This window comes from Staurois parvus, unplaced genomic scaffold (genome assembly GCF_062004578.1).
Source record: "Staurois parvus isolate SC_StPar_1 unplaced genomic scaffold, SC_StPar_1.0 ptg002820l, whole genome shotgun sequence".
Taxonomy (NCBI): domain Eukaryota; kingdom Metazoa; phylum Chordata; class Amphibia; order Anura; family Ranidae; genus Staurois; species Staurois parvus.
The window spans coordinates 1-25,752 of NW_028320616.1; the positions used below are offsets into that span (position 1 = coordinate 1).

Below are 25,752 nucleotides of genomic sequence, written 5' to 3' on the forward strand. Positions count from 1 at the left end.
GGTTAACTGGGAATGTCCCCGGGCACACCATACCACCGATGGGTCCCACACCATTGTTTTTACCTTCCAAGATAAGAACCGCCTCCAAAGACCAACAACCGCCCAGGAACCAACATAATCCCCCTTTACCTGGAGGGACCCAATACTCACCAAAAACAGGGAGGGCGGGAGGGAAGCTCACACTCCTGACTTCAAGCTCAACTGACGCCCCCTCACTGAAACCGCCCACCCTAAGGTGCAGGAAACCCCACCTACTCTCAACCTTCCACCAACCAAATACCCCCACTATCAAAACAAACCCCTTGGATCTGCCTTAACCCTTTCTGTTCCTCCTTCCCCACTCTGGGCCTAGTCATGTATGCCCTGCGCCATTTCTTCTTTCTTTTTTGCTACGGGCATTTCTCTACTATAGCAGTTTCCTTAGGATATTGACACAGTCTGTCAGGTTTGTCATAGGCAGGGGCGGACTGACAACTCATGGGGCCCCGGGGCAATAGGGGATCATGGGGCCCCTGTGTCTTTGCCCAAACTCAAAAAAGCCTATGAAAAAGGTACCAGGGGCATATCATGGGGCCCCCTACTGACCCCCGGGCCCTCAGGCAGTGCCCGAGTTTCCAATTGGTCAGTCTGCCCCTGGTCATAGGGTTTCCGAACTATGGTCAAATCTGGCCAAATCTGTCCCGCTGCAAGATTTTATCTGGCCTGTGCTCTAAGAGGGTCTGATTAGGACTCACATGTAAGGTGGACTCCGATGCAAGGGGGACTTTGATTTATGGGGGCTCTGAATGGGGTTCTGATATATGTAGGTTTCAAGTTTATGTGAAATTTCTTTGCTTTGTTTATTGGGTAGTGTGTACTCGGTCGAAGATCTGGCCAGGAGATACGGTCTTCCAGTGTCCTATGCTGAAGACCCCGGGAACCTGAACTTGCCAAAAGAGCTGATGGCAGCCGTCTACCTACGTATTGACTCTTTACAGCCTGGACAATACTTTGTGAGTCTCCCAGTGATCCCCTTTTGGATTCTGAGGGTGCCTGAAGGCCGGGCGTATTTGATCATGCTGTGTTAGGGCCACCTGAATGACGACCTGGTGTACAAGCTCTACCCCTTGTATCATGTTATCACTGGGATGAGTTTCTGGCTTCACTGCCGTATTTACGAATCACAAAGCTTTGCCCGAAAAGTTTGTAGGTTCTTTCCTAGAATTAGGGAACAACCTATAATGCATTACATAGCTACTTCCCTGGTCAGCTGAGTCACAAGAGCCAATAATTTGAAGGAATGGAGAGCCCAGCCTCCTTCCTATAAAAGGGTGGTCTGGCAGCAGCCATTGGCCTCAGATGGGTTGGGAACCTCAAGAAAGATTCATGAAAGTGATTTCAAACCCAACCGAGGCAGCTATATTTGACTTTTTCTTGACTTCTCCCAATATCACTTGACCCGTCCTCCTTCCCCTGCAGTCCTCTGGCTGAATTTAGCCACAAATGCCCAAAGATGGCCAAATGGCAGAAAAAAATGGGCAAAATGTTATTGGTGTTTACATTTTGAGGCTGGCCCTTTAAGCCTCAAAATGCATTACATAGCTATTTTCCTGGTCAGCTGAGTCACAAGAGCCAATAATTTGAAGGAATGGAGAGCCCAGCCTCCTTCCTATAAAAGGGTGGCCTGGCAGCAGCCATTGACCTCAGATGGGTTGGGAACCTCAAGAACGATTCATGAAAGTGCTTTCAAACCCAACCGAGGCAGCTATATTTGACTTTTTCTTGACTTCTCCCAATATCACTTGCCCCGTCCTCCTTCCCCTACAGTCCTCTGGCTGAATTTAGCCACAAATGTCCAAAGATGGCCAAATGGCAGAAAAAAATGGGCAAAATGTTATTGGTGTTTACATTTTGAGGCTGGCCCTTTAAGCCTCAAAGTGCATTACATAGCTATTTCCCTGGTCAGCTGAGTCACAAGAGCCAATAATTTGAAGGAATGGAGAGCCCAGCCTCCTTCCTATAAAAGGGTGGTCTGGCAGCAGCCATTGACCTCAGATGGGTTGGGAACCTCAAGAAAGATTCATGAAAGTGCTTACAAACCCAACCGAGGCAGCTATATTTGACTTTTTCTTGACTTCTCCCAATATCACTTGACCCGTCCTCCTTCCCCTACAGTCCTCTGGCTGAATTTAGCCACAAATGTCCAAAGATGGCCAAATGGCAGAAAAAAATGGCCAAAATGTTATTGGTGTTTACATTTTGAGGCTGGCCCTTTAAGCCTGCCGCCCTAGGCCCTGCCATTACCGTACATTCAGTCCCGCCTGGAGGTTATCCACGATGGGTGGAGACCCACTTTTCTTCTATGGGGGTCCCCTGAGCTCTATGCCTGCACTGAGCTGTGTGGGTTCCTATGGTCCACATGTCATGCCAGGTACATGTATTATCTGTCCACCACCAATGGAGAGGATTGTCCATGAATCAGTCATTACTGTCTATAAATGTCTGTCATAAACTGTCTGATAATTGTTATCTGTTCCCCTCCCCCACAGAGAGGAGTGGATGTGGATTATATAGAGTCATGCTTCGAGAAGGAGGGACTCTTATCACTTGATCAGGTATTTCCTATATAATATTATAACGAAAATTGTTTTACCACGTTAAAGCATTTCTAAAGGCAATTTTTCTGTTAAATTCAAATAATAAACATACTTACAAGCTCTGTGCAATGGTATTGCACAGAGCAGCCTTGTACCTCCTTTTCTGGGGTCCCCCGCCGGTGCTCCTGGCTCCTCCTCTTCTGTGTCTGCCCCCATAGCAAGCTAATTGCTATGAGGGAAGACACATGGGCTCACTTCCGAACCAGGCTGTGTGAGTCTACAGACACACACAGCTAGACTCGGCCCTGCCCCCCAATCCCTCCTCAGAGGATTGGATTGACAGCAGCAGGAGCCAATAGCTCCCGTTGCTGCCTCAGTTGCTGTGAGTAGAGGGCGAGAGGAGAGAAGAGATGCAGCCGGGCACAATTGAGGTAATTTTTTAGAGCAACACAGTAGCTAAAGGGTTAGCACTTCAACCTGGCAGTACTCGGGTCGTTGGTTCAAATCCCAACCACGGCACCACCTGCCTGGAGATTGCGTGCTCTCCCTGTACCTGTGTAGGTTTCCTCCAGGTACTCCAGTTTCTTCCTATTCTCCAAAGACATGCTGGTAAGTTAATTGCCTCCTGTCTAAATTGGCCCTAATATGTGTATGTATGAATGTGAGTTAGGGACCTTAGATTGTACGCTCCTCAGGGGCGGGGACTGATGTAAGGCGCTGTGTAAATTGATGGCGCTATACAAGTACCTTTAATAAAATAAATAATTTTTTAAGGAGATGGGGGAGCATGGTGACCGCATAGTCCTGGAACCAACACTACACAGCAGAACCATCAGAATGGGATCAGTGGAGCTTCTCCCCTTGTTTTCAAGGGGTCGAATATACAGTGAGGAGCATTCTTCCCACTGACCCCCAATGTAAGGGGCATTCTTCCCACTGACCCCCAATGTAAAGGACGTTCTTCCCACTGACCCCCAATGTAAGGGACATTCTTCCCACTGATCACCAATGTAAGGGACATTCTTCCCACTGATCACCAATGTAAGGGACATTCTTCCCACTGACCCCCAATGTAAGGGACATTCTTCCCACTGACCCCCAATGTAAGGGACATTCTTCCCACTGATCCCCAATGTAAGGGACATTCTTCCCACTGACCCCCAATGTAAGGAGCATACTTCCCACTGACCTCCAATGTAAGGGACATTCTTCCCACTGACCCCCAATGTAAGGGACATTCTTCCCACTGACCCCCAATGTAAGAAGCATTCTTCCCACTGACCTCCAATGTAAGGGACATTCTTCCCACTGACCTCCAATGTAAGGAGCATTCTTCCCACTGACCCCCAATGTAAGGGACATTCTTCCCACTGACCCCCAATGTAAGGGACATTCTTCCCACCGACCCCCAATGTAAGGAGCATTCTTCCCACTGACCCCCAATGTAAGGGACATTCTTCCCACTGACCCCCAATGTAAGGGACATTCTTCCCACTGACCCCCAATGTAAGGGACATTCTTCCCACTGACCCCCAATGTAAGGGACATTCTTCCCACTGACCCCCAATGTAAGGGACATTCTTCCCACTGACCCCCAATGTAAGGGACATTCTTCCCACTGATCACCAATGTAAGGGACATTCTTCCCACTGACCCCCCAATGTAAGGAACATTCTTCCCACTGACCCCCAATGTATGGGACATTCTTCCCACTGACCCCCAATGTAAGGGACATTCTTCCCACTAACCTCCAATGTAAGGGACATTCTTCCCACTGACCCCCCAATGTAAGGAACATTCTTCCCACTGACCCCCAATGTAAGGGACATTCTTCTCACTGACCCCCCAATGTAAGGGACATTCTTTCCACTGACCCCCAATGTAAGGGACATTCTTCCCACTGACCCCCAATGTAAGGGACATTCTTCCCACTGACCCCCCAATGTAAGGGACATTCTTCCCACTGACCCCCAATGTAAGGGACATTCTTCCCACTGACCACCAATGTAAGGGACATTCTTCCCACTGACCCCCAATGTAAGGGACATTCTTCCCACTGACCCCCCAATGTAAGGGACATTCTTCCCACTGACCCCCAATGTAAGGGACTTTCTTCCCACTGACCCCCAATGTAAGGGACATTCTTCCCACTGACCCCCAATGTAAGGGACATTCTTCCCACTGACCCCCAATGTAAGGGACATTCTTCCCACTGACCACCAATGTAAGGGACATTCTTCCCACTGACCACCAATGTAAGGGACATTCTTCCCACTGACCCCCAATGTAAGGGACATTCTTCCCACTGATCACCAATGTAAGGGACATTCTTCCCACTGACCCCCAATGTAAGGGACATTCTTCCCACTGACCCCCAATGTAAGGGACATTCTTCCCACTGATCACCAATGTAAGGGACATTCTTCCCACTGACCACCAATGTAAGGGACATTCTTCCCACTGACCCCCAATGTAAGGGATATTCTTCCCACTGACCCCCCAATGTAAGGGACATTCTTCCCACTGACCCCCAATGTAAGGAACATTCTTCCCACTGATCCCCAATGTAAGGGACATTCTTCCCACTGATCCCCAATGTAAGGGACATTCTTCCCACTGACCCCCCATGTAAGGGACATTCTTCCCACTGACCACCAATGTAAGGGACATTCTTCCCACTGACCCCCAATGTAAGGGACATTCTTCCCACTGACCCCCAATGTAAGGGACATTCTTCCCACTGACCCCCAATGTAAGGGACATTCTTCCCACTGACCCCCAATGTAAGGGACATTCTTCCCACTGATCACCAATGTAAGGGACATTCTTCCCACTGATCACCAATGTAAGGGACATTCTTCCCACTGACCCCCAATGTAAGGGACATTCTTCCCACTGACCCCCAATGTAAGGGACATTCTTCCCACTGACCCCCAATGTAAGGGACATTCTTCCCACTGACCCCAATGTAAGGGACATTCTTCCCACTAATCCCCAATGTAAGGGACATTCTTCCCACTGACCCCCAATGTAAGGGACATTCTTCCCACTGACCCCCAATGTAAGGGACATTCTTCCCAATGACCCCCAATGTAAGGGACATTCTTCACACTGACCCCCAATGTAAGGGACATTCTTCCCACTGACCCCCAATGTAAGGGACATTCTTCCCACTGACCCCCAATGTAAGGGACATTCTTCCCACTGACCCCCAATGTAAGGGACATTCTTCCCACTAATCCCCAATGTAAGGGACATTCTTCCCACTGACCCCCAATGTAAGGGACATTCTTCCCACTGACCCCCAATGTAAGGGACATTCTTCCCACTGACCCCCCAATGTAAGGGACATTCTTCCCACTGACCCCCAATGTAAGGGACATTCTTCCCACTGACCACCAATGTAAGGAGCATTCTTCCCACTGACCCCCAATGTAAGGGACATTCTTCCCACTGACCCCCAATGTAAGGGACATTCTTCCCACTGACCCCAAATGTAAGGGACATTCTTCCCACTGACCCCCAATGTAAGGGACATTCCTCCCACTGATCACCAATGTAAGGAACATTCTTCCCACTGACCCCCAATGTAAGGGACATTCTTCCCACTGACCCCCAATGTAAGGGACATTCTCCCCACTGACCACAAATGTAAGGGACATTCTTCCCACTGACCCCCAATGTAAGGGACATTCTCCCCACTGACCCCCAATGTAAGGGACATTCTTCCCACTGATCACCAATGTAAGGGACATTCTTCCCACTGACCCCCAATGTAAGGGACATTCTTCCCACTGACCCCCAATGTAAGGGACATTCTTCCCACTGACCCCCAATGTAAGGGACATTCTTCCCACTGACCCCCAATGTAAGGGACATTCTCCCCACTGACCCCCAATGTAAGGGACATTCTTCCCACTGACCACCAATGTAAGGGACATTCTTCCCACTGATCACCAATGTAAGGGACATTCTTCCCACTGACCCCCAATGTAAGGGACATTCTTCCCACTGATCACCAATGTAAGGGACATTCTTCCCACTGACCCCCAATGTAAGGGACATTCTTCCCACTGACCCCCCAATGTAAGGGACATTCTTCCCACTGACCCCCAATGTAAGGGACATTCTTCCCACTGATCCCCAATGTAAGGGACATTCTTCCCACTGATCCCCAATGTAAGGGACATTCTTCCCACTGACCCCCCATGTAAGGGACATTCTTCCCACTGACCACCAATGTAAGGGACATTCTTCCCACTGATCACCAATGTAAGGGACATTCTTCCCAACTGATCACCAATGTAAGGGACATTCTTCCCACTGACCCCCAATGTAAGGGACATTCTTCCCACTGACCCCCAATGTAAGGGACATTCTTCCCACTGACCCCCAATGTAAGGGACATTCTTCCCACTGACCCCCAATGTAAGGGACATTCTTCCCACTGACCCCCAATGTAAGGGACATTCTTCCCAATGACCCCCAATGTAAGGGACATTCTTCCCACTGACCCCCAATGTAAGGGACATTCTTCCCACTGACCCCCAATGTAAGGAGCATTCTTCCCACTGACCACCAATGTAAGGAGCATTCTTCCCACTGACCACCAATGTAAGGGACATTCTTCCCACTGACCCCCAATGTAAGGGACATTCTTCCCACTGACCCCCAATGTAAGGGACATTCTTCCCACTGACCCCCAATGTAAGGGACATTCTTCCCACTGACCCCCAATGTAAGGGACATTCCTCCCACTGATCACCAATCTAAGGAACATTCTTCCCACTGACCACCAATGTAAGGGACATTCTTCCCACTGACCACCAATGTAAGGGACATTCTTCCCACTGACCCCCAATGTAAGGGACATTCTTCCCACTGACCCCCAATGTAAGGGACATTCTTCCCACTGACCCCCCAATGTAAGGGACATTCTTCCCACTGACCCCCAATGTAAGGGACATTCTTCCCACTGACCACCAATGTAAGGGACATTCTTCCCACTGACCCCCAATGTAAGGGACATTCTTCCCACTGATCCCCAATGTAAGGGACATTCTTCCCACTGACCCCCAATGTAAGGGACATTCTTCCCACTGACCCCCAATGTAAGGGACATTCTTCCCACCGACCACCAATGTAAGGGACATTCTTCCCACTGACCACCAATGTAAGGGACATTCTTCCCACCGACCACCAATGTAAGGGACATTCTTCCCACTGATCCCCAATGTAAGGGACATTCTTCCCACTGACCCCCAATGTAAGGGACATTCTTCCCACTGACCCCCAATGTAAGGGACATTCTTCCCACTGACCCCCCAATGTAAGGGACATTCTTCCCACTGACCCCCCAATGTAAGGGACATTCTTACCACTGACCACCAATGTAAGGGACATTCTTCCCACTAACCCCCAATGTAAGGGACATTCTTCCCACTGACCCCCAATGTAAGGGACATTCTTCCCACTGACCTCCAATGTAAGGGACATTCTTCCCACTGACCCCCAATGTAAGGGACATTCTTCCCACTGACCCCCAATGTAAGGGACATTCTTCCCACTGACCCCCCAATGTAAGGGACATTCTTCCCACTGACCCCCAATGTAAGGGACATTCTTCCCACTGATCACCAATGTAAGGGACATTCTTCCCACTGACCCCCAATGTAAGGGACATTCTTACCACTGACCACCAATGTAAGGGACATTCTTCCCACTGACCCCCAATGTAAGGGACATTCTTCCCACTGACCCCCAATGTAAGGGACATTCTTCCCACTGACCTCCAATGTAAGGGACATTCTTCACACTGACCCCCAATGTAAGGGACATTCTTCCCACTGACCCCCAATGTAAGGGACATTCTTCCCACTGACCCCCAATGTAAGGGACATTCTTCCCACTGACCCCCCAATGTAGGGACATTCTTCCCACTGACCCCCAATGTAAGGGACATTCTTCCCACTGACCACCAATGTAAGGGACATTCTTCCCACTGACCCCCAATGTAAGGGACATTCTTCCCACTGACCACCAATGTAAGGGACATTCTTCCCACTGACCACCAATGTAAGGGATATTCTTCCCACTGACCCCCAATGTAAGGGACATTCTTCCCACTGACCCCCAATGTAAGGGACATTCTTCCCACTGACCACCAATGTAAGGGACATTCTTCCCACTGACCACCAATGTAAGGGATATTCTTCCCACTGACCCCCAATGTAAGGGACATTCTTCCCACCGACCACCAATGTAAGGGACATTCTTCCCACTGACCACCAATGTAAGGGACATTCTTCCCACTGACCCCCAATGTAAGGGACATTCTTCCCAGCGACCACCAATGTAGGGACATTCTTCCCACTGACCCCCAATGTAAGGGACATTCTTCCCACCGACCCCCAATGTAAGGGACATTCTTCCCACTGACCCCCAATGTAAGGGACATTCTTCCCACTGACCCCCAATGTAAGGGACATTCTTCCCACTGACCACCAATGTAAGGGACATTCTTCCCACTGACCACCAATGTAAGGGACATTCTTCCCACTGACCCCCAATGTAAGGGACATTCTTCCCACTGACCCCCAATGTAAGGGACATTCTTCCCAATGACCCCCAATGTAAGGCACATTCTTCCCACTGACCCCCAATGTAAGGGACATTCTTCCCACTGACCACCAATGTAAGGAGCATTCTTCCCACTGACCACCAATGTAAGGGACATTCTTCCCACTGACCCCCAATGTAAGGGACATTCTTCTCACTGACCCCCAATGTAAGGGACATTCTTCCCACTGACCCCCAATGTAAGGGACATTCCTCCCACTGATCACCAATGTAAGGGACATTCTTCCCACTGACCCCCAATGTAAGGGACATTCTTCCCACTGACCCATCAATGTAAGGGACATTCTTCCCAATGACCCCCAATGTAAGGCATATTCTTCCCACTGACCCCCAATGTAAAGGACATTCTTCCCACTGACCCCCAATGTAAGGGACATTCTTCCCACTGACCCCCAATGTAAGGGACATTCTTCCCACCGACCCCCAATGTAAGGGACATTCTCCCCACTGACCACCAATGTAAGGGACATTCTCCCCACTGACCACCAATGTAAGGGACATTCCTCCCACTGATCACCAATGTAAGGGACATTCTTCCCACTGACCCCCCAATGTAAGGGACATTCTTCCCACTGACCACCAATGTAAGGGACATTCTTCCCACTGACCACCAATGTAAGGGACATTCTTCCCACCGACCCCCAATGTAAGGGACATTCTTCCCACTGACCCCCAATGTAAGGGACATTCTTCCCACTGACCCCCAATGTAAGGGACATTCTTCCCACTGACCCCCCAATGTAAGGGACATTCTTCCCACTGACCACCAATGTAAGGGACATTCTTCCCACTGACCACCAATGTAAGGGACATTCTTCCCACTGACCCCCAATGTAAGGGACATTTTTCCCACTGACCCCCAATGTAAGGGACATTCTTCCCACTGACCTCCAATGTAAGGGACATTCTTCCCACTGACCCCCAATGTAAGGGACATTCTTCCCACTGACCCCCCAATGTAAGGGACATTCTTCCCACTGACCACCAATGTAAGGGACATTCTTCCCACTGACCCCCAATGTAAGGGACATTCTTCCCACTGATCCCCAATGTAAGGGACATTCTTCCCACTGACCACCAATGTAAGGGACATTCTTCCCACTGACCCCCAATGTAAGGGACATTCTTCCCACCGACCACCAATGTAAGGGACATTCTTCCCACTGACCACCAATGTAGGGACATTCTTCCCACCGACCACCAATGTAAGGGACATTCTTCCCACCGACCACCAATGTAGGGACATTCTTCCCACTGACCCCCAATGTAAGGGACATTCTTCCCACTGACCCCCAATGTAAGGGACATTCTTCCCACTGATCACCAATGTAAGGGTCATTCTTCCCACTGACCCCCAATGTAAGGGACATTCTTCCCACCGACCACCAATGTAAGGGACATTCTTCCCACTGACCCCCAATGTAAGGGACATTCTTCCCACTGACCCCCAATGTAAGGGACATTCTTCCCACCGACCACCAATGTAAGGGACATTCTTCCCACTGACCACCAATGTAAGGGACATTCTTCCCACTGACCACCAATGTAAGGGACATTCTTCCCACTGATCACCAATGTAAGGGACATTCTTCCCACTGACCCCCAATGTAAGGGACATTCTTCCCACTGACCACCAATGTAAGGGACATTCTTCCCACTGACCTCCAATGTAAGGGACATTCTGCCCACTGACCACCATCAAAAAGGCCATTTCTCTCATTGACCATTAGTGTATAAGGTCATTCTTCCCACTGACCCCCAATGTAAGGGACATTCTTCCCACTGACCCCCAATGTAAGGGACATTCTTCCCACTGACCCCCAATGTAAGGGACATTCTTCCCACCGACCCCCAATGTAAGGGACATTCTTCCCACTGACCCCCAATGTAAGGGACATTCTTCCCACTGACCCCCAATGTAAGGGACATTCTTCCCACTGACCCCCCAATGTAAGGGACATTCTTACCACTGACCACCAATGTAAGGGACATTCTTCCCACTGACCCCCAATGTAAGGGACATTCTTCCCACTGACCCCCAATGTAAGGGACATTCTTCCCACTGACCTCCAATGTAAGGGACATTCTTCCCACTGACCTCCAATGTAAGGGACATTCTTACCACTGACCACCAATGTAAGGGACATTCTTCCCACTGACCCCCAATGTAAGGGACATTCTTCCCACTGATCACCAATGTAAGGGACATTCTTCCCACTGACCTCCAATGTAAGGGACATTCTTCCCACTGACCCCCAATGTAAGGGACATTCTTCCCACTGACCCCCAATGTAAGGGACATTCTTCCCACTGACCCCCAATGTAAGGGACATTCTTCCCACTGACCCCCCAATGTAAGGGACATTCTTCCCACTGACCCCCAATGTAAGGGACATTCTTCCCACTGACCACCAATGTAAGGGACATTCTTCCCACTGACCCCCAATGTAAGGGACATTCTTCCCACTGATCCCCAATGTAAGGGACATTCTTCCCACTGACCACCAATGTAAGGGACATTCTTCCCACTGACCACCAATGTAAGGGACATTCTTCCCACTGACCCCCAATGTAAGGGACATTCTTCCCACCGACCACCAATGTAAGGGACATTCTTCCCACTGACCACCAATGTAAGGGACATTCTTCCCAGCGACCACCAATGTAGGGACATTCTTCCCACTGACCCCCAATGTAAGGGACATTCTTCCCACCGACCCCCAATGTAAGGGACATTCTTCCCACTGACCCCCAATGTAAGGGACATTCTTCCCACTAATCCCCAATGTAAGGGACATTCTTCCCACTGACCCCCAATGTAAGGGACATTCTTCCCACTGACCACCAATGTAAGGGACATTCTTCCCACTGACCCCCAATGTAAGGGACATTCTTCCCACCGACCCCCAATGTAAGGGACATTCTTCCCACTGACCCCCCAATGTAAGGGACATTCTTCCCACTGACCACCAATGTAAGGGACATTCTTCCCACTGACCACCAATGTAAGGGACATTCTTCCCACCGACCCCCAATGTAAGGGACATTCTTCCCACTGACCCCCAATGTAAGGGACATTCTTCCCACTGACCCCCCAATGTAAGGGACATTCTTCCCACTGACCCCCAATGTAAGGGACATTCTTACCACTGACCACCAATGTAAGGGACATTCTTCCCACTGACCCCCAATGTAAGGGACATTTTTCCCACTGACCCCCAATGTAAGGGACATTCTTCCCACTGACCTCCAATGTAAGGGACATTCTTCCCACTGACCCCCAATGTAAGGGACATTCTTCCCACTGACCCCCAATGTAAGGGACATTCTTCCCACTGACCCCCCAATGTAAGGGACATTCTTCCCACTGACCACCAATGTAAGGGACATTCTTCCCACTGACCCCCAATGTAAGGTACATTCTTCCCACTGACCCCCAATGTAAGGGACATTCTTCCCACTGATCACCAATGTAAGGGACATTCTTCCCACTGACCCCCAATGTAAGGGACATTCTTCCCACCGACCACCAATGTAAGGGACATTCTTCCCACTGACCCCCAATGTAAGGGACATTCTTCCCACTGACCCCCAATGTAAGGGACATTCTTCCCACTGACCTCCAATGTAAGGGACATTCTTCCCACTGACCCCCAATGTAAGGGACATTCTTCCCACTGACCCCCAATGTAAGGGACATTCTTCCCACTGACCCCCAATGTAAGGGACATTCTTCCCACTGACCCCCAATGTAAGGGACATTCTTCCCACTGACCCCCAATGTAAGGGACATTCTTCCCACTGACCACCAATGTAAGGGACATTCTTCCCACTGACCCCCAATGTAAGGGACATTCTTCCCACTGACCCCCAATGTAAGGGACGTTCTTCCCACTGACCCCCAATGTAAGGGACATTCTTCCCACTGACCACCATCAAAAAGGCCATTTCTCTCACTGACCATTAGTGTATAAGGTCATTCTTCCCACTGACCCCCAATGTAAGGAAACTCTTCCCTCATTGACACCCAATGTGGTGTGGATAATGCACGATGAGCTGTAGATATAGTCACTGTCAGCATGAGCTCCCTGAGACCTGGATATTATTTTAAGGGTTCCTCCATGGTAAAAGGTCGAGAAAGGCTGCTCTAATATTACTGTCTAGGAGGCCCCGCTGGGGAGATCCTCTTTTACTAGGAGGCAATCTCTATGAAGGACACAGACCTCAATAAAGCATAACCCGTTGTATTCGGAGGAAGGTAAAGACAGCACACCCAACAGACCAGAGGAAAAAAAGTGAAGAAGCATCTCCCCAACCAGACCTCAAACAGTAAAAGAAAAAAAAACCCAAATTCCTCACTCTATCAAAAGAAAAACAAAACAAAATGAGCAGAAATGATAATTCAGGAATTATTTGGGGCATCAAACAATTTGGTAAATGCCATCTGTTTCTCCTGCCTTCTCCTTTCGGGACTTTGAATGACCCGGGGCAGTGTAATCAACCAACCTGTCTGCATCTGCACTGTAACTGCAGACAAATGCAGGCCATAGACGGGTCGAACATCAGCCAATTTAAAAAAAAACGGAAAATCGGTAGATCGATCGGCCGACGTTACCACCGTTAAAAAAAATTGGCCGACTTTCGACCCGTCTATGGCCGGCATTAACCCCTTAACTTCTGTCCCTTGCAGAGACAGGGGAGCGCACCATACAATGTGACAGCAATACAAATACATTATTTGGATACAAATGGATACATTTGTTGCAACCGCAAGATCCTCCTCCTCCTCCTGGAAAATCGGCCGATCGTCAAAATCAACCGTGAATTTTCCAACATGACCGATAAAAAAAAGTGCGACAGTGACCTTTGAAACTGTGGTCCAGATCTCTTCATGACATTGACCAGATCCTCCCTTGTAGTTCTGGGCTGATTCCTCACCTTTCTTATCATCAGTGATACCCCACGAGGTGACATCTTGCATGGAGCCCCAGTCCGAGGGGCTCCATGCAAAAACCCCCGAAAAATGGCCGACCAATTAAAGGTGCGAAAATCAGCCGATTTTCGACCCGTCTATGGCCGGCAAAAGAAGAACATGGAAGGCCTTGGCTTCCCATACCTGTCCTTACAACCAGAAGCCATGAATTATGAATCCTTTGCTGGAAGTCTTCAGACCAAGACTGGTAACAGGGTAGATATCTGGAATCCATCCTGATGAGTATTCTGCTTTCCACAATTGTGCATGTGATGGGGGAATGGACAGAGCTTAGATGAACTTACGCAGGTCGCGGGCTAAGGGCCTGATTCCTAAATTTTGGCTTGCCCCTGACCAGGGGCGGACTGACCATTTGGAAACTTGGGCAGTAGGAGGCCCCAGGAGATGCCCCTGGTAACTTTTTCATAGGCTTTTTTGAGTTTGGGCAAGGACACAGGGGCCCCATGATCCCCTATTGCCCGGGGGCCCCATGAGTTGTCAGTCCGCCCCTGCCCCTGACCCACCAAGTATGAATGACCGGGTCAATAGAGTAGATCACATTGATAGGTTGGAGGAGTTGTGTCATATCGAAGAGGATAAAATGGAAAAAATGTAGGAAAACATGGAGTAAGGCTGGCCATACATTATACAATTATCTGCAGATTTTCTGCCCAATTTCCTTTAGATTTACCTTCAACTGTGTAGTGCAAGGACCTGCCTAATTGGATACAACTGAAAGTGTTGTTTAGGTTTGTCCTCCTATTATATGGTTTTTGGTAAATCTAAACCAAAAATCTGCAGATAATTGTATAATGTATGGCCAGCCTTAGTCTTTAAAACAACTAAAAGATATTTGGAACTACTTGGAATATAAGTAAATGAGAACTGGGGGGGGGGGGGGGTGCTTTTAGGGATGGCCCACAGAGAAAAGTGGACAGGAGGAAGGGAACCCAGATATAGACTGATAATGACAAAAAAGGTTAGAAACTAGGAGACTGGTGTGGTTTCAGGGAATATGGGGGGGTGAGGGGAGAGTTGAGGGGGTAGGGTAAAATATGATATGAGGTAATTGGGATGCATGGGAGAAGCTTGTTTTTGGATGTGCTTTCTTATTCCCAGATTTGTGTGCATTTAATGTTCCTTTTGTATTAACAAAAAAAACCTAATAAAAGATACAATAGAATTTTTTTTTAAAAAAGATAAACTTACACAGTGGATGGCACTTCCAGCCGGCAGTACTCGGGTCATTGCTTCAAATCCCAACCACGGCACCACCTGCCTGGAGTTTTCATGTTCTCCCTGTGCCTGCGTGGGTTTCATCCGGGTACTCCGGTTTCCTCCCACCCTCCAAAGACATGCTGGGAGGTGAATTGGCTCCTGTCTAAATTGGCCCTAGTATGTGTATGTATGAATGTGAGTTAGGGACCCTAGATTGTACGCTCCTCAGGGGCGGGGACTGAGGTGAACATACAATATATATGTAAAGCGCTGCGTAAATTGACGGCGCTATATAAGTACCTGAAATAAATAAACGTACCCAGGGGCTTCCTTCTTCTAACAGTTTGTGATCTCCAGTAATTACACGAGTGCACTGTGCCATGCAAATCAACACGTATAGCTCCTGGCAGTGCACATATTGAATCAAACCAATATACAGGGCAGTTGGCTTCCTTGTCTGCAGTTCCAGCACAGGTCCAGACAGGCAGCATATAAATAATGCATTGTTCACACTTCCCCGTGCCTGTGATGGCTGTTTTGAAGACACAGAGATTGAAAAGGATGAGAGAGAAGGTTTTTGGGCAAAACAGCTTGACTCTGGATTTATGAAGCTCTGCAGATTAGATGCCTCTAGTAGGTCCAAAGACTGACGCGGCTAAAATAAGCCCCCGGCCGCTTTAGCAGCCATGAACATGTTTCGGTTTTATGCAGCTGTCTTGTGTCTTTACTGCCAAAGAGACCTAGGTGGCGGTAGAGTCACCCGATCACTTTCGTGCTCCACCTATAACGAGAACTGGCGGGTCTCGCCAATAACTTTCAATAACAGTTCAAGGATTCGGATGCTGCAAGCAGAGGGTGATATCCGATAGTGATTTCTCCTTCCTGGAGATGAATTGGCTGCTATGGGTCCTGCACCCAGTCTTTTGCTTTTTGCTCTGCAATATACACATCAAAGCCTTTTTTTTTTTTCCCCAGGATCTGAGCTTCCTCCCCATATCCAAGCAGAGGGACCCGCGCTCCATGGTAATCGTCAGCCAGGGGGCAGAGGTTATTCGGATCAAGCTGGACAAGTTCTCAGAACTAGCTGATCTCGCCACCCTGAAAAAGCTGAAGGAGAGAAATATAGCATATCCCAGGTATGTCAACACCCAAGGTGCCATATCCTGGTTATAGCAATGGCCAAGGTGTCATATCGCATGTATAACAATGGCCAAGGTGTCATATCCCAGGTATATCAACAACCAAGGTACCATATCCCATGTATAACAATGGCCAAGGTGTCATATCCCATATATAACAATGGCCAAGGTGCCATATCCTGGTTATAACAATGGCCAAGGTGCCATATCCCATGTATAACAATGGCCAAGGTGTTATATCCCATGTATAACAATGACCAAGGTGTCATATTCCATGTCTAACAATGGCCAAGGTGCCATATCCTGGTTATAACAATGGCCAAGGTGTCATATCCCATGTATAGCAATGGCCAAGGTGCCATATCCTGGTTATAGCAATGGCCAAGGTGTCATATCCCATGTATAACAATGGCCAAGGTGCCATATCCTGGGTATAACAATGGCCAAGGTGTCATATACCATGTATAACAATGGCCAAGGTGTCATATCCCATATATAACAATGGCCAAGGTGCCATATCCTGGTTATAACAATGGCCAAGGTGCCATATCCTGGTTAAAACAATGGCCAAGGTGCCATATCCCATGTATAACAATGACCAAGGTGTCATATTCCATGTCTAACAATGGCCAAGGTGCCATATCCTGGTTAAAGCAATGGCCAAGGTGTCATATCCCATGTATAACAATAGCCAAGCTGTCATATTCCATGTATAACAATGGCCAAGGTGCCATATCCTGGGTATAACAATGGCCAAGGTGTCATATCCCATGTATAACAATGGCCAAGGTGTCATATCCCATATATAACAATGGCCAAGGTTCCATATCCTGATTATAAGGATGGCCAAGGTGTCATATCCCATGTATAACAATGGCCAAGGTGTCATATTCCATGTCTAACAATGGCCAAGGTGCCATATCCTGGTTATAGCAATGGCCAAGGTGTCATATCCCATGTATAACAATGGCCAAGGTGCCATATCCTGGTTATAACAATGGCCAAGGTGTCATATCCCATGTATAGCAATGGTCAAGGTGTCATATCCTATGTATAACAATGGCCAAGGTGTCATATCCTGATTATAACAATGGCCAAGGTGTCATATCCCATGTATAACAATGGCCAAGGTGTCATATTCCATGTATAACAATGGGCAAGGTGTCATATCCCATGTATAACAATGGCCAAGGTGTCATATTCCATGTCTAACAATGGCCAAGGTGCCATATCCTGGTTATAACAAGGGCCAAGGTGTCATATCCCATGTATAACAATGGCCAAGGTGCCATATCCTGGTTATAACGATGGCCAAGGTTTCATATCCAATGTATAACAATGGCCAAGGTGCCATATCCCATGTATAACAATGGCCAAGGTGCCATATCCTGGTTATAACAATGGCCAAGGTGCCATATCCCATGTATAGCAATGGTAAAGGTGTCATATCCCATGTATAACAATGGCCAAGGTGTCATATTCCATGTATAACAATGGCCAAGGTGTCATATCCCCTGTATAACAATGGCCAAGGTGTCATATTCCATGTATAACAATGGCCAAGGTGCCATATCCTGGTTATAACGATGGCCAAGGTGTCATATCCAATGTATAACAATGGCCAAGGTGCCATATCCCATGTATAACAATGGCCAAGGTGCCATATCCCATGTATAACAATGGCCAAGGTGCTATATCCTGATTATAACAATGGCCAAGGTGTCATATCCCATGTATAACAATGGCCAAGGTGCCATATCCTGGTTATAACGATGGCCAAGGTGTCATATCCCATGTATAACAATGGCCAAGGTGCCATATCCTGGTTATAACAATGGCCAAGGTGTCATATCCCATGTATAGCAATGGTCAAGGTGTCATATCCCATGTATAACAATGGCCAAGGTGTCATATCCCCTGTATAACAATGGCCAAGGTGTCATATCCCCTGTATAACAATGGCCAAGGTGTCATATTCCATGTCTAACAATGGCCAATGTGCCATATCCTGGTTATAACAATGGCCAAGGTGCCATATCCCATGTATAACAATGGCCAAGGTGCCATATTCCATGTATAACAATGGCCAAGGTGTCATATCCTGGTTATAACAATGACCAAGGTGCCATATCCCATGTATAACAATGGCCAAGGTGCCATATTCCATGTATAACAATGGCCAAAGTGTCATATCCCATGTATAACAATATCCTAGGTGCCATAACCCAGGTATAAAAATGTCTTGAGTGCCATATTCTAGGTATAAATGGCTGAGGTTCTCTGTCTTGGTGGTAACATAGTTACATAGTTAGTCTGACTGAAAAAAAGACAAAAGGCCATCCAGTTATAACAATGGCCAAGGTGTCATATCCCAGGTATATCAACAACCAAGGTACCATATCCTGGTTATAGCAATGGCCAAGGTGTCATATCCCATGTATAACAATGGCCAAGGTGTCATATCCCATGTATAACAATGGCCAAGGTGCCATATCCTGGTTATAACAATGGCCAAGGTTTCATATCCCATGTATAGCAATGGTCAAGGTGTCATATCCCATGTATAACAATGGCCAAGGTGTCATATTCCATGTATAACAATAGCCAAGGTGTCATATACCATGTCTAACAATGGCCAAGGTGCCATATCCTGGTTATAGCAATGGCCAAGGTGTCATATTCCATGTATAACAATGGCCAAGGTGCCATATCCTGGGTATAACAATGGCCAAGGTGTCATATCCCATGTATAACAATGGTCACGGTGCCATATCCTGGGTATAACAATGGCCAAGGTGTCATATCCCATGTATAACAATGGCCAAGGTGTCATATCCCATATATAACAATGGGCAAGGTGCCATATCCTGGTTATAACAATGGCCAAGGTGCCATATCCTGGTTATAACAATGGCCAAGGTGCCATATCCCATGTATAACAATGGCCAAGGTGTTATATCCCATGTATAACAATGACCAAGGTGTCATATTCCATGTCTAACAATGGCCAAGGTGCCATATCCTGGTTATAGCAATGGCCAAGGTGTCATATCCCATGTATAACAATGGCCAAGGTGCCATATCCTGGTTATAACAATGGCCAAGGTGTCATATCCCATGTATAACAATGGCCAAGGTGCCATATCCTGGGTATAACAATGGCCAAGGTGTCATATACCATGTATAACAATGGCCAAGGTGTCATATCCCATATATAACAATGGCCAAGGTGCCATATCCTGGTTATAACAATGGCCAAGGTGCCATATCCTGGTTAAAACAATGGCCAAGGTGCCATATCCCATGTATAACAATGGCCAAGGTGTTAAATCCCATGTATAACAATGACCAAGGTGTCATATTCCATGTCTAACAATGGCCAAGGTGCCATATCCTGGTTAAAGCAATGGCCAAGGTGTCATATCCCATGTACAGTCATGGCCGAAATTGTTGGCACCCTTGATATTTCTCCAGGAAATCATGTATTTCTCACGAAACGTATTGCATTAACACATGTTTTGCTATACACATGTTTATTCCCTTTGTGTGTATTGGGACAAAACAAAAAAAGGGAGGAAAGAAAGCAAATTCGACATAATGTCACACAAACCTCCAAAAATGGGCTGGACAAAAGTATTGGCACCCTTTCACAACTGCGGATAAATAAGAATGTTACAAGCATGTGATGCTCCTGTAAACTCACCTGGGGCAAGTAACAGGTGTGGGCAATATAGAAATCACACCTGAAAGCAGATAAAAAGGAGAGACGTTCACTTAACCTTTGCATTGTGTGTCTGTCTGTGCCACACTAAGCATGGACAACAGAAAGAGGAGACGAGAACTGTCTGAGGACCTGAGAACCAAAATTGTGGCAAAATATCAACAATCTCAAGGTTACAAGTCCATCTCCAGAGAACTAGATTTGCCTTTGTCCACAGTGCGCAACATTATCAAGAAGTTTGCAACCCATGGCACTGTAGCTAATCTCCCTGGTCGTGGACGGATGAGGAAAATTGATGAAAGATTGCAACGCAGAATAGTCCGGATGGTGGATAAGCAGCCCCAAACATGTTCCAAAGACATTCAAGCTGTCCTGCAGGCTCAGGGAGCATCAGTGTCAGCGCGAACTATCCGTCGACATTTAAATGAAATGAAACGCTATGGCAGGAGACCCAGGAGGACCCCACTGCTGACACAGAGACATAAAAAAGCAAGACTACAGTTTGCCAAAATGTACTTGAGTAAGCCAAAAGCCTTCTGGGAAAACGTCTTGTGGACAGATGAGACCAAGATAGAGCTTTTCGGTAAAGCACATCATTCTACTGTTTACCGAAAACGGAATGAGGCCTACAAAGAACAAAACACAGTACCTACGGTAAAATATGGTGGAGGTTCAATGATGTTTTGGGGTTGTTTTGCTGCCTCTGGCACTGGGTGCCTTGACTGTGTGCAAGGCATCATGAAATCTGAGGATTACCAAAGGATTTTGGGTCGCACTGTAGGGCCCAGTGTCAGAAAGCTGGGTTTGCGTCCAAGATCCTGGGTCTTCCAGCAGGACAATGACCCCAAACATACGTCAAAAAGCACTCAGAAATGGATGGCAAAGAAGCGCTGGAGAGTTCTGAAGTGGCCAGCAATGAGCCCAGATCTAAATCCCATTGAACACCTGTGGAGAGATCTTAAAATTGCTGTTGGGAAAAGGTGTCCTTCCAATAAGAGAGACCTGGAGCTGTTTGCAAAGGAAGAGTGGTCCAAAATTCCGGGTGAGAGGTGTCAGAAGCTTATTGATGGTTATAGGAAGCGACTGATTTCAGTTATGTTTTCCAAAGGGTGTGCAACCAAATATTAAGTTAAGGGTGCCAATACTTTTGTCCAGCCCATTTTTGGGGTTTTGTGTGACATTATGTCATATTTGCTTTTCTGCCTCTGTTTTATATTTGTTCCAATACATACAAAGGGAATAAACATGTGTATAGCAAAACATGTGTTAATGCAATACCTTTTTTGTGTGAAATACTTGATTTTCAGGAAAAATATCAAGGGTGCCAACAATTTCGGCCATGACTGTATAACAATGGCCAAGGTGCCATATCCTGGTTATAACAATGGCCAAGGTGTCATATCCCATGTATAGCAATGGTCAAGGTGTCATATCCTATGTATAACAATGGCCAAGGTGCCATATCCTGATTATAAGGATGGCCAAGGTGTCATATCCCATGTATAACAATAGCCAAGCTGTCATATTCCATGTATAACAATGGCCAAGGTGCCATATCCTGGGTATAACAATGGCCAAGGTGTCATATCCCATGTATAACAATGGCCAAGGTGTCATATCCCATATATAACAATGGCCAAGGTGCCATATCCTGATTATAAGGATGGCCAAGGTGTCATATCCCATGTATAACAATGGCCAAGGTGTCATATTCCATGTCTAACAATGGCCAAGGTGCCATATCCTGGTTATAGCAATGGCCAAGGTGTCATATCCCATGTATAACAATGGCCAAGGTGCCATATCCTGGTTATAACAATGGCCAAGGTGTCATATCCCATGTATAGCAATGGTCAAGGTGTCATATCCTATGTATAACAATGGCCAAGGTGTCATATCCTGATTATAACAATGGCCAAGGTGTCATATCCCCTGTATAACAATGGCCAAGGTGTCATATTCCATGTCTAACAATGGCCAAGGTGCCATATCCTGGTTATAACAAGGGCCAAGGTGTCATATCCCATGTATAACAATGGCCAAGGTGCCATATCCTGGTTATAACGATGGCCAAGGTTTCATATCCAATGTATAACAATGGCCAAGGTGCCATATCCCATGTATAACAATGGCCAAGGTGCCATATCCTGGTTATAACAATGGCCAAGGTGTCATATCCCATGTATAGCAATGGTAAAGGTGTCATATCCCATGTATAACAATGGCCAAGGTGTCATATTCCATGTATAACAATGGCCAAGGTGTCATATTCCATGTATAACAATGGCCAAGGTGCCATATCCTGGTTATAACGATGGCCAAGGTGTCATATCCAATGTATAACAATGGCCAAGGTGCCATATCCCATGTATAACAATGGCCAAGGTGCCATATCCCATGTATAACAATGGCCAAGGTGCTATATCCTGGTTATAACAATGGCCAAGGTGTCATATCCCATGTATAACAACGGCCAAGGTGCCATATCCTGGTTATAACGATGGCCAAGGTGTCATATCCCATGTATAACAATGGCCAAGGTGCCATATCCTGGTTATAACAATGGCCAAGGTGTCATATCCCATGTATAGCAATGGTCAAGGTGTCATATCCCATGTATAACAATGGCCAAGGTGTCATATCCCCTGTATAACAATGGCCAAGGTGTCATATCCCCTGTATAACAATGGCCAAGGTGTCATATTCCATGTATAACAATGGCCAAGGTGTCATATCCTGGTTATAACAATGGCCAATGTGCCATATCCTGGTTATAACAATGGCCAAGGTGCCATATCCCATGTATAACAATGGCCAAGGTGCCATATTCCATGTATAACAATGGCCAAGGTGTCATATCCTGGTTATAACAATGGCCAAGGTGTCATATCCCATGTATAACAATGGCCAAAGTGTCATATCCCATGTATAACAATATCCTAGGTGCCATAACCCAGGTATAAAAATGTCTTGAGTGCCATATTCTAGGTATAAATGGCTGAGGTTCTCTGTCTTGGTGGTAACATAGTTACATAGTTAGTCTGGCTGAAAAAAAGACAAAAGGCCATCCAGTTATAACAATGGCCAAGGTGTCATATCCCATGTATAACAATGGCCAAGGTGCCATATCCCATGTATAACAATGGCCAAGGTGCCATATCCTGGTTATAGCAATGGCCAAGGTGCCATATCCCATGTATAACAATGGCCAAGGTGTCATATCCCATGTATAACCATGGCCAAGGTGCCATATCCCATGTATAACAATGGCCAAGGTGCAATATCCCATGTATAACAATGGCCAAGGTGTCATATCCCATGTATAACAATGGCCAAGGTGCCATATCCTGTGTATAACAATGGCCAAGGTGTCATATTCCATGTATAACAATGGCCAAGGTGTCATATTCCATGTATAACAATGGCCAAGGTGTCATATCCCATGTATAACAATGGCCAAGGTGTCATATCCCATGTATAACCATGGCCAAGGTGCCATATCCCATGTATAACAATGGCCAAGGTGCAATATCCCATGTATAACAATGGCCAAGGTGTCATATCCCATGTATAACAATGGCCAAGGTGTCATATTCCATGTATAACAATGGCCAAGGTGTCATATTCCATGTATAACAATGGCCAAGGTGTCATATCCCATGTATAACAATGGCCAAGGTGTCATATCCCATGTATAACCATGGCCAAGGTGCCATATCCCATGTATAACAATGGCCAAGGTGCAATATCCCATGTATAACAATGGCCAAGGTGCAATATCCCATGTATAACCATGGCCAAGGTGCCATAACCCAGGTATAAAAATGTCTTGAGTGCCATATTCTAGGTATAAATGGCTGAGGTTCTCTGTCTCGGTGGTAACATAGTTAGTCTGGCTGAAAAAAAGCCAAAAGTCCATCCAGTTCAACCATAGAAAAAAAAGTTATAATCCTACACCCACAGTTGATCCAGAGGAAGGCAAAAAACCCAGCAAGAACGATCCAATTTGCTCCTGCAGGGGAAAAAATTCCTTCCTGATCCCCCGAGAGGCAATCAGATATTCCCTGGATCACCTTTCCCTATAAATGTTCTATCCAGTTATATTCTGTGTATCCAAGAAAGAATCCAGGACTTTCCTACAGCAATCCACTGAGCTGGCCACAACCAACTCTGGAGGGAGTCTATTCCACATTCTCACAGCTCTTACTGTGAAGAAACCTTTCCATGTTTGGAGATTACATTTCTTTTCCTCCAGACGTAAAGAGTGCCCTCTTGTCCTCTGTGATGACCTCAAGGTCTAGGCTGGTGTGTCCCAGGGATAACAATGACCTAGGAGCCTTCTACAGATATTACAATGGCCTAGGTGCTATATCCCGTGCATATAAAATGGCCTACGTGAGGTACCTTGGGTATAACAATGACCTGTTGGAGGGTGCCTGTAGTTTTTAGGATGGTCAGATGAGAGGCAGTAGCAGTAATGGAATGCAGGGACAGGTTTAGTTCAGCCCCTATCACTAGGCCAGAGCCCTGGGCTTGTGTTGCTTAAATAATGCACCAGAGGAGTGCATCCAATCAGGGCAGGGAAGCCAGAGCCAAGGGCATATGGCTGCTGGCCAATCAGAGTGAGAGGGAAGACTAGGCTAGCAGAACGACCCCCTGCATAGCAATGAGGACACCCAGCACGGGCCCGCCACCTCTAGACAATCGGCCCGGAGTGGGCACTTTCCTTGTTGCCTGGCAACAAGGGTGCAAGTACCCTTGAGTGTAGCTGACAGTGGGGACAGAGGTAGGAGCATGAGACGGACGTATGCTCCTAATGCCTAGGTGCTATATCCTGGATATAACAATGGCTTACGTGCTGTATCCTGGGAAAAACAATGACCTAGGTGCTTTATCCTTTTTATAACAAAGGCCTTGGTACCATATCCTGGGTTTAACAATGACCAATAAGCTGTATCCCAGGTATACCAATGACCTGGGTGCCATATCCTGGGTATACCAATGGCTTAGGTGTGTATCCTGGGTATAACAATGACCTAGGTGCCATATCCCAGGTATAACAATGACCAATAAGCTGTATCCCAGGTATAACAATGACCAATAAGCTGTATCCCAGGTATAACAATGACCTGGGTGCCATATCCTGGGGAAAAAAATGACCTAGGTGCCATGTCCTTGGTATAACAATGGCCTTGGTACCATATCCTGGGTTTAATAATGACCAATAAGCTGTATCCCAGGTATAACAATGACCTAGCTGTCATATCCCGGCTTTGGTACTGTATCCTTGGTATAACAATGACCTAGGTGCCATATCCCAGGTATAACAATGACCAATAAGCTGTATCCCAGGTATAACAATGACCTGGGTACCATATCCTGGGAAAAACAATGACCTAGGTGCTGTATCCAGGGTAAAACAATGACCTAGGTGCCATATCCTGGGAAAAACAATGACCTAGGTTCTGTATCCAGGGTAAAACAACG

The 25,752-nt window shown here is 46.9% G+C and overlaps 1 protein-coding gene across 1 annotated transcript in view; it reads left to right on the forward strand.

Annotated features, from left to right (window-relative positions):
- Positions 1–850: 850 nt before the first annotated feature.
- The window catches only part of LOC149429079 (uncharacterized), a gene marked incomplete at its 5' end in the record, with an annotated part of 41,322 nt that continues 16,420 nt past the window's right edge, over positions 851–25,752 (forward strand). The window contains 3 exons of the mRNA XM_089666755.1: positions 851–992; positions 2,529–2,594; positions 16,381–16,541. Coding sequence (XP_089522881.1) covers positions 851–992; positions 2,529–2,594; positions 16,381–16,541 — 369 coding nt within the window. The remainder of the gene's footprint in view (positions 993–2,528; positions 2,595–16,380; positions 16,542–25,752) is intronic.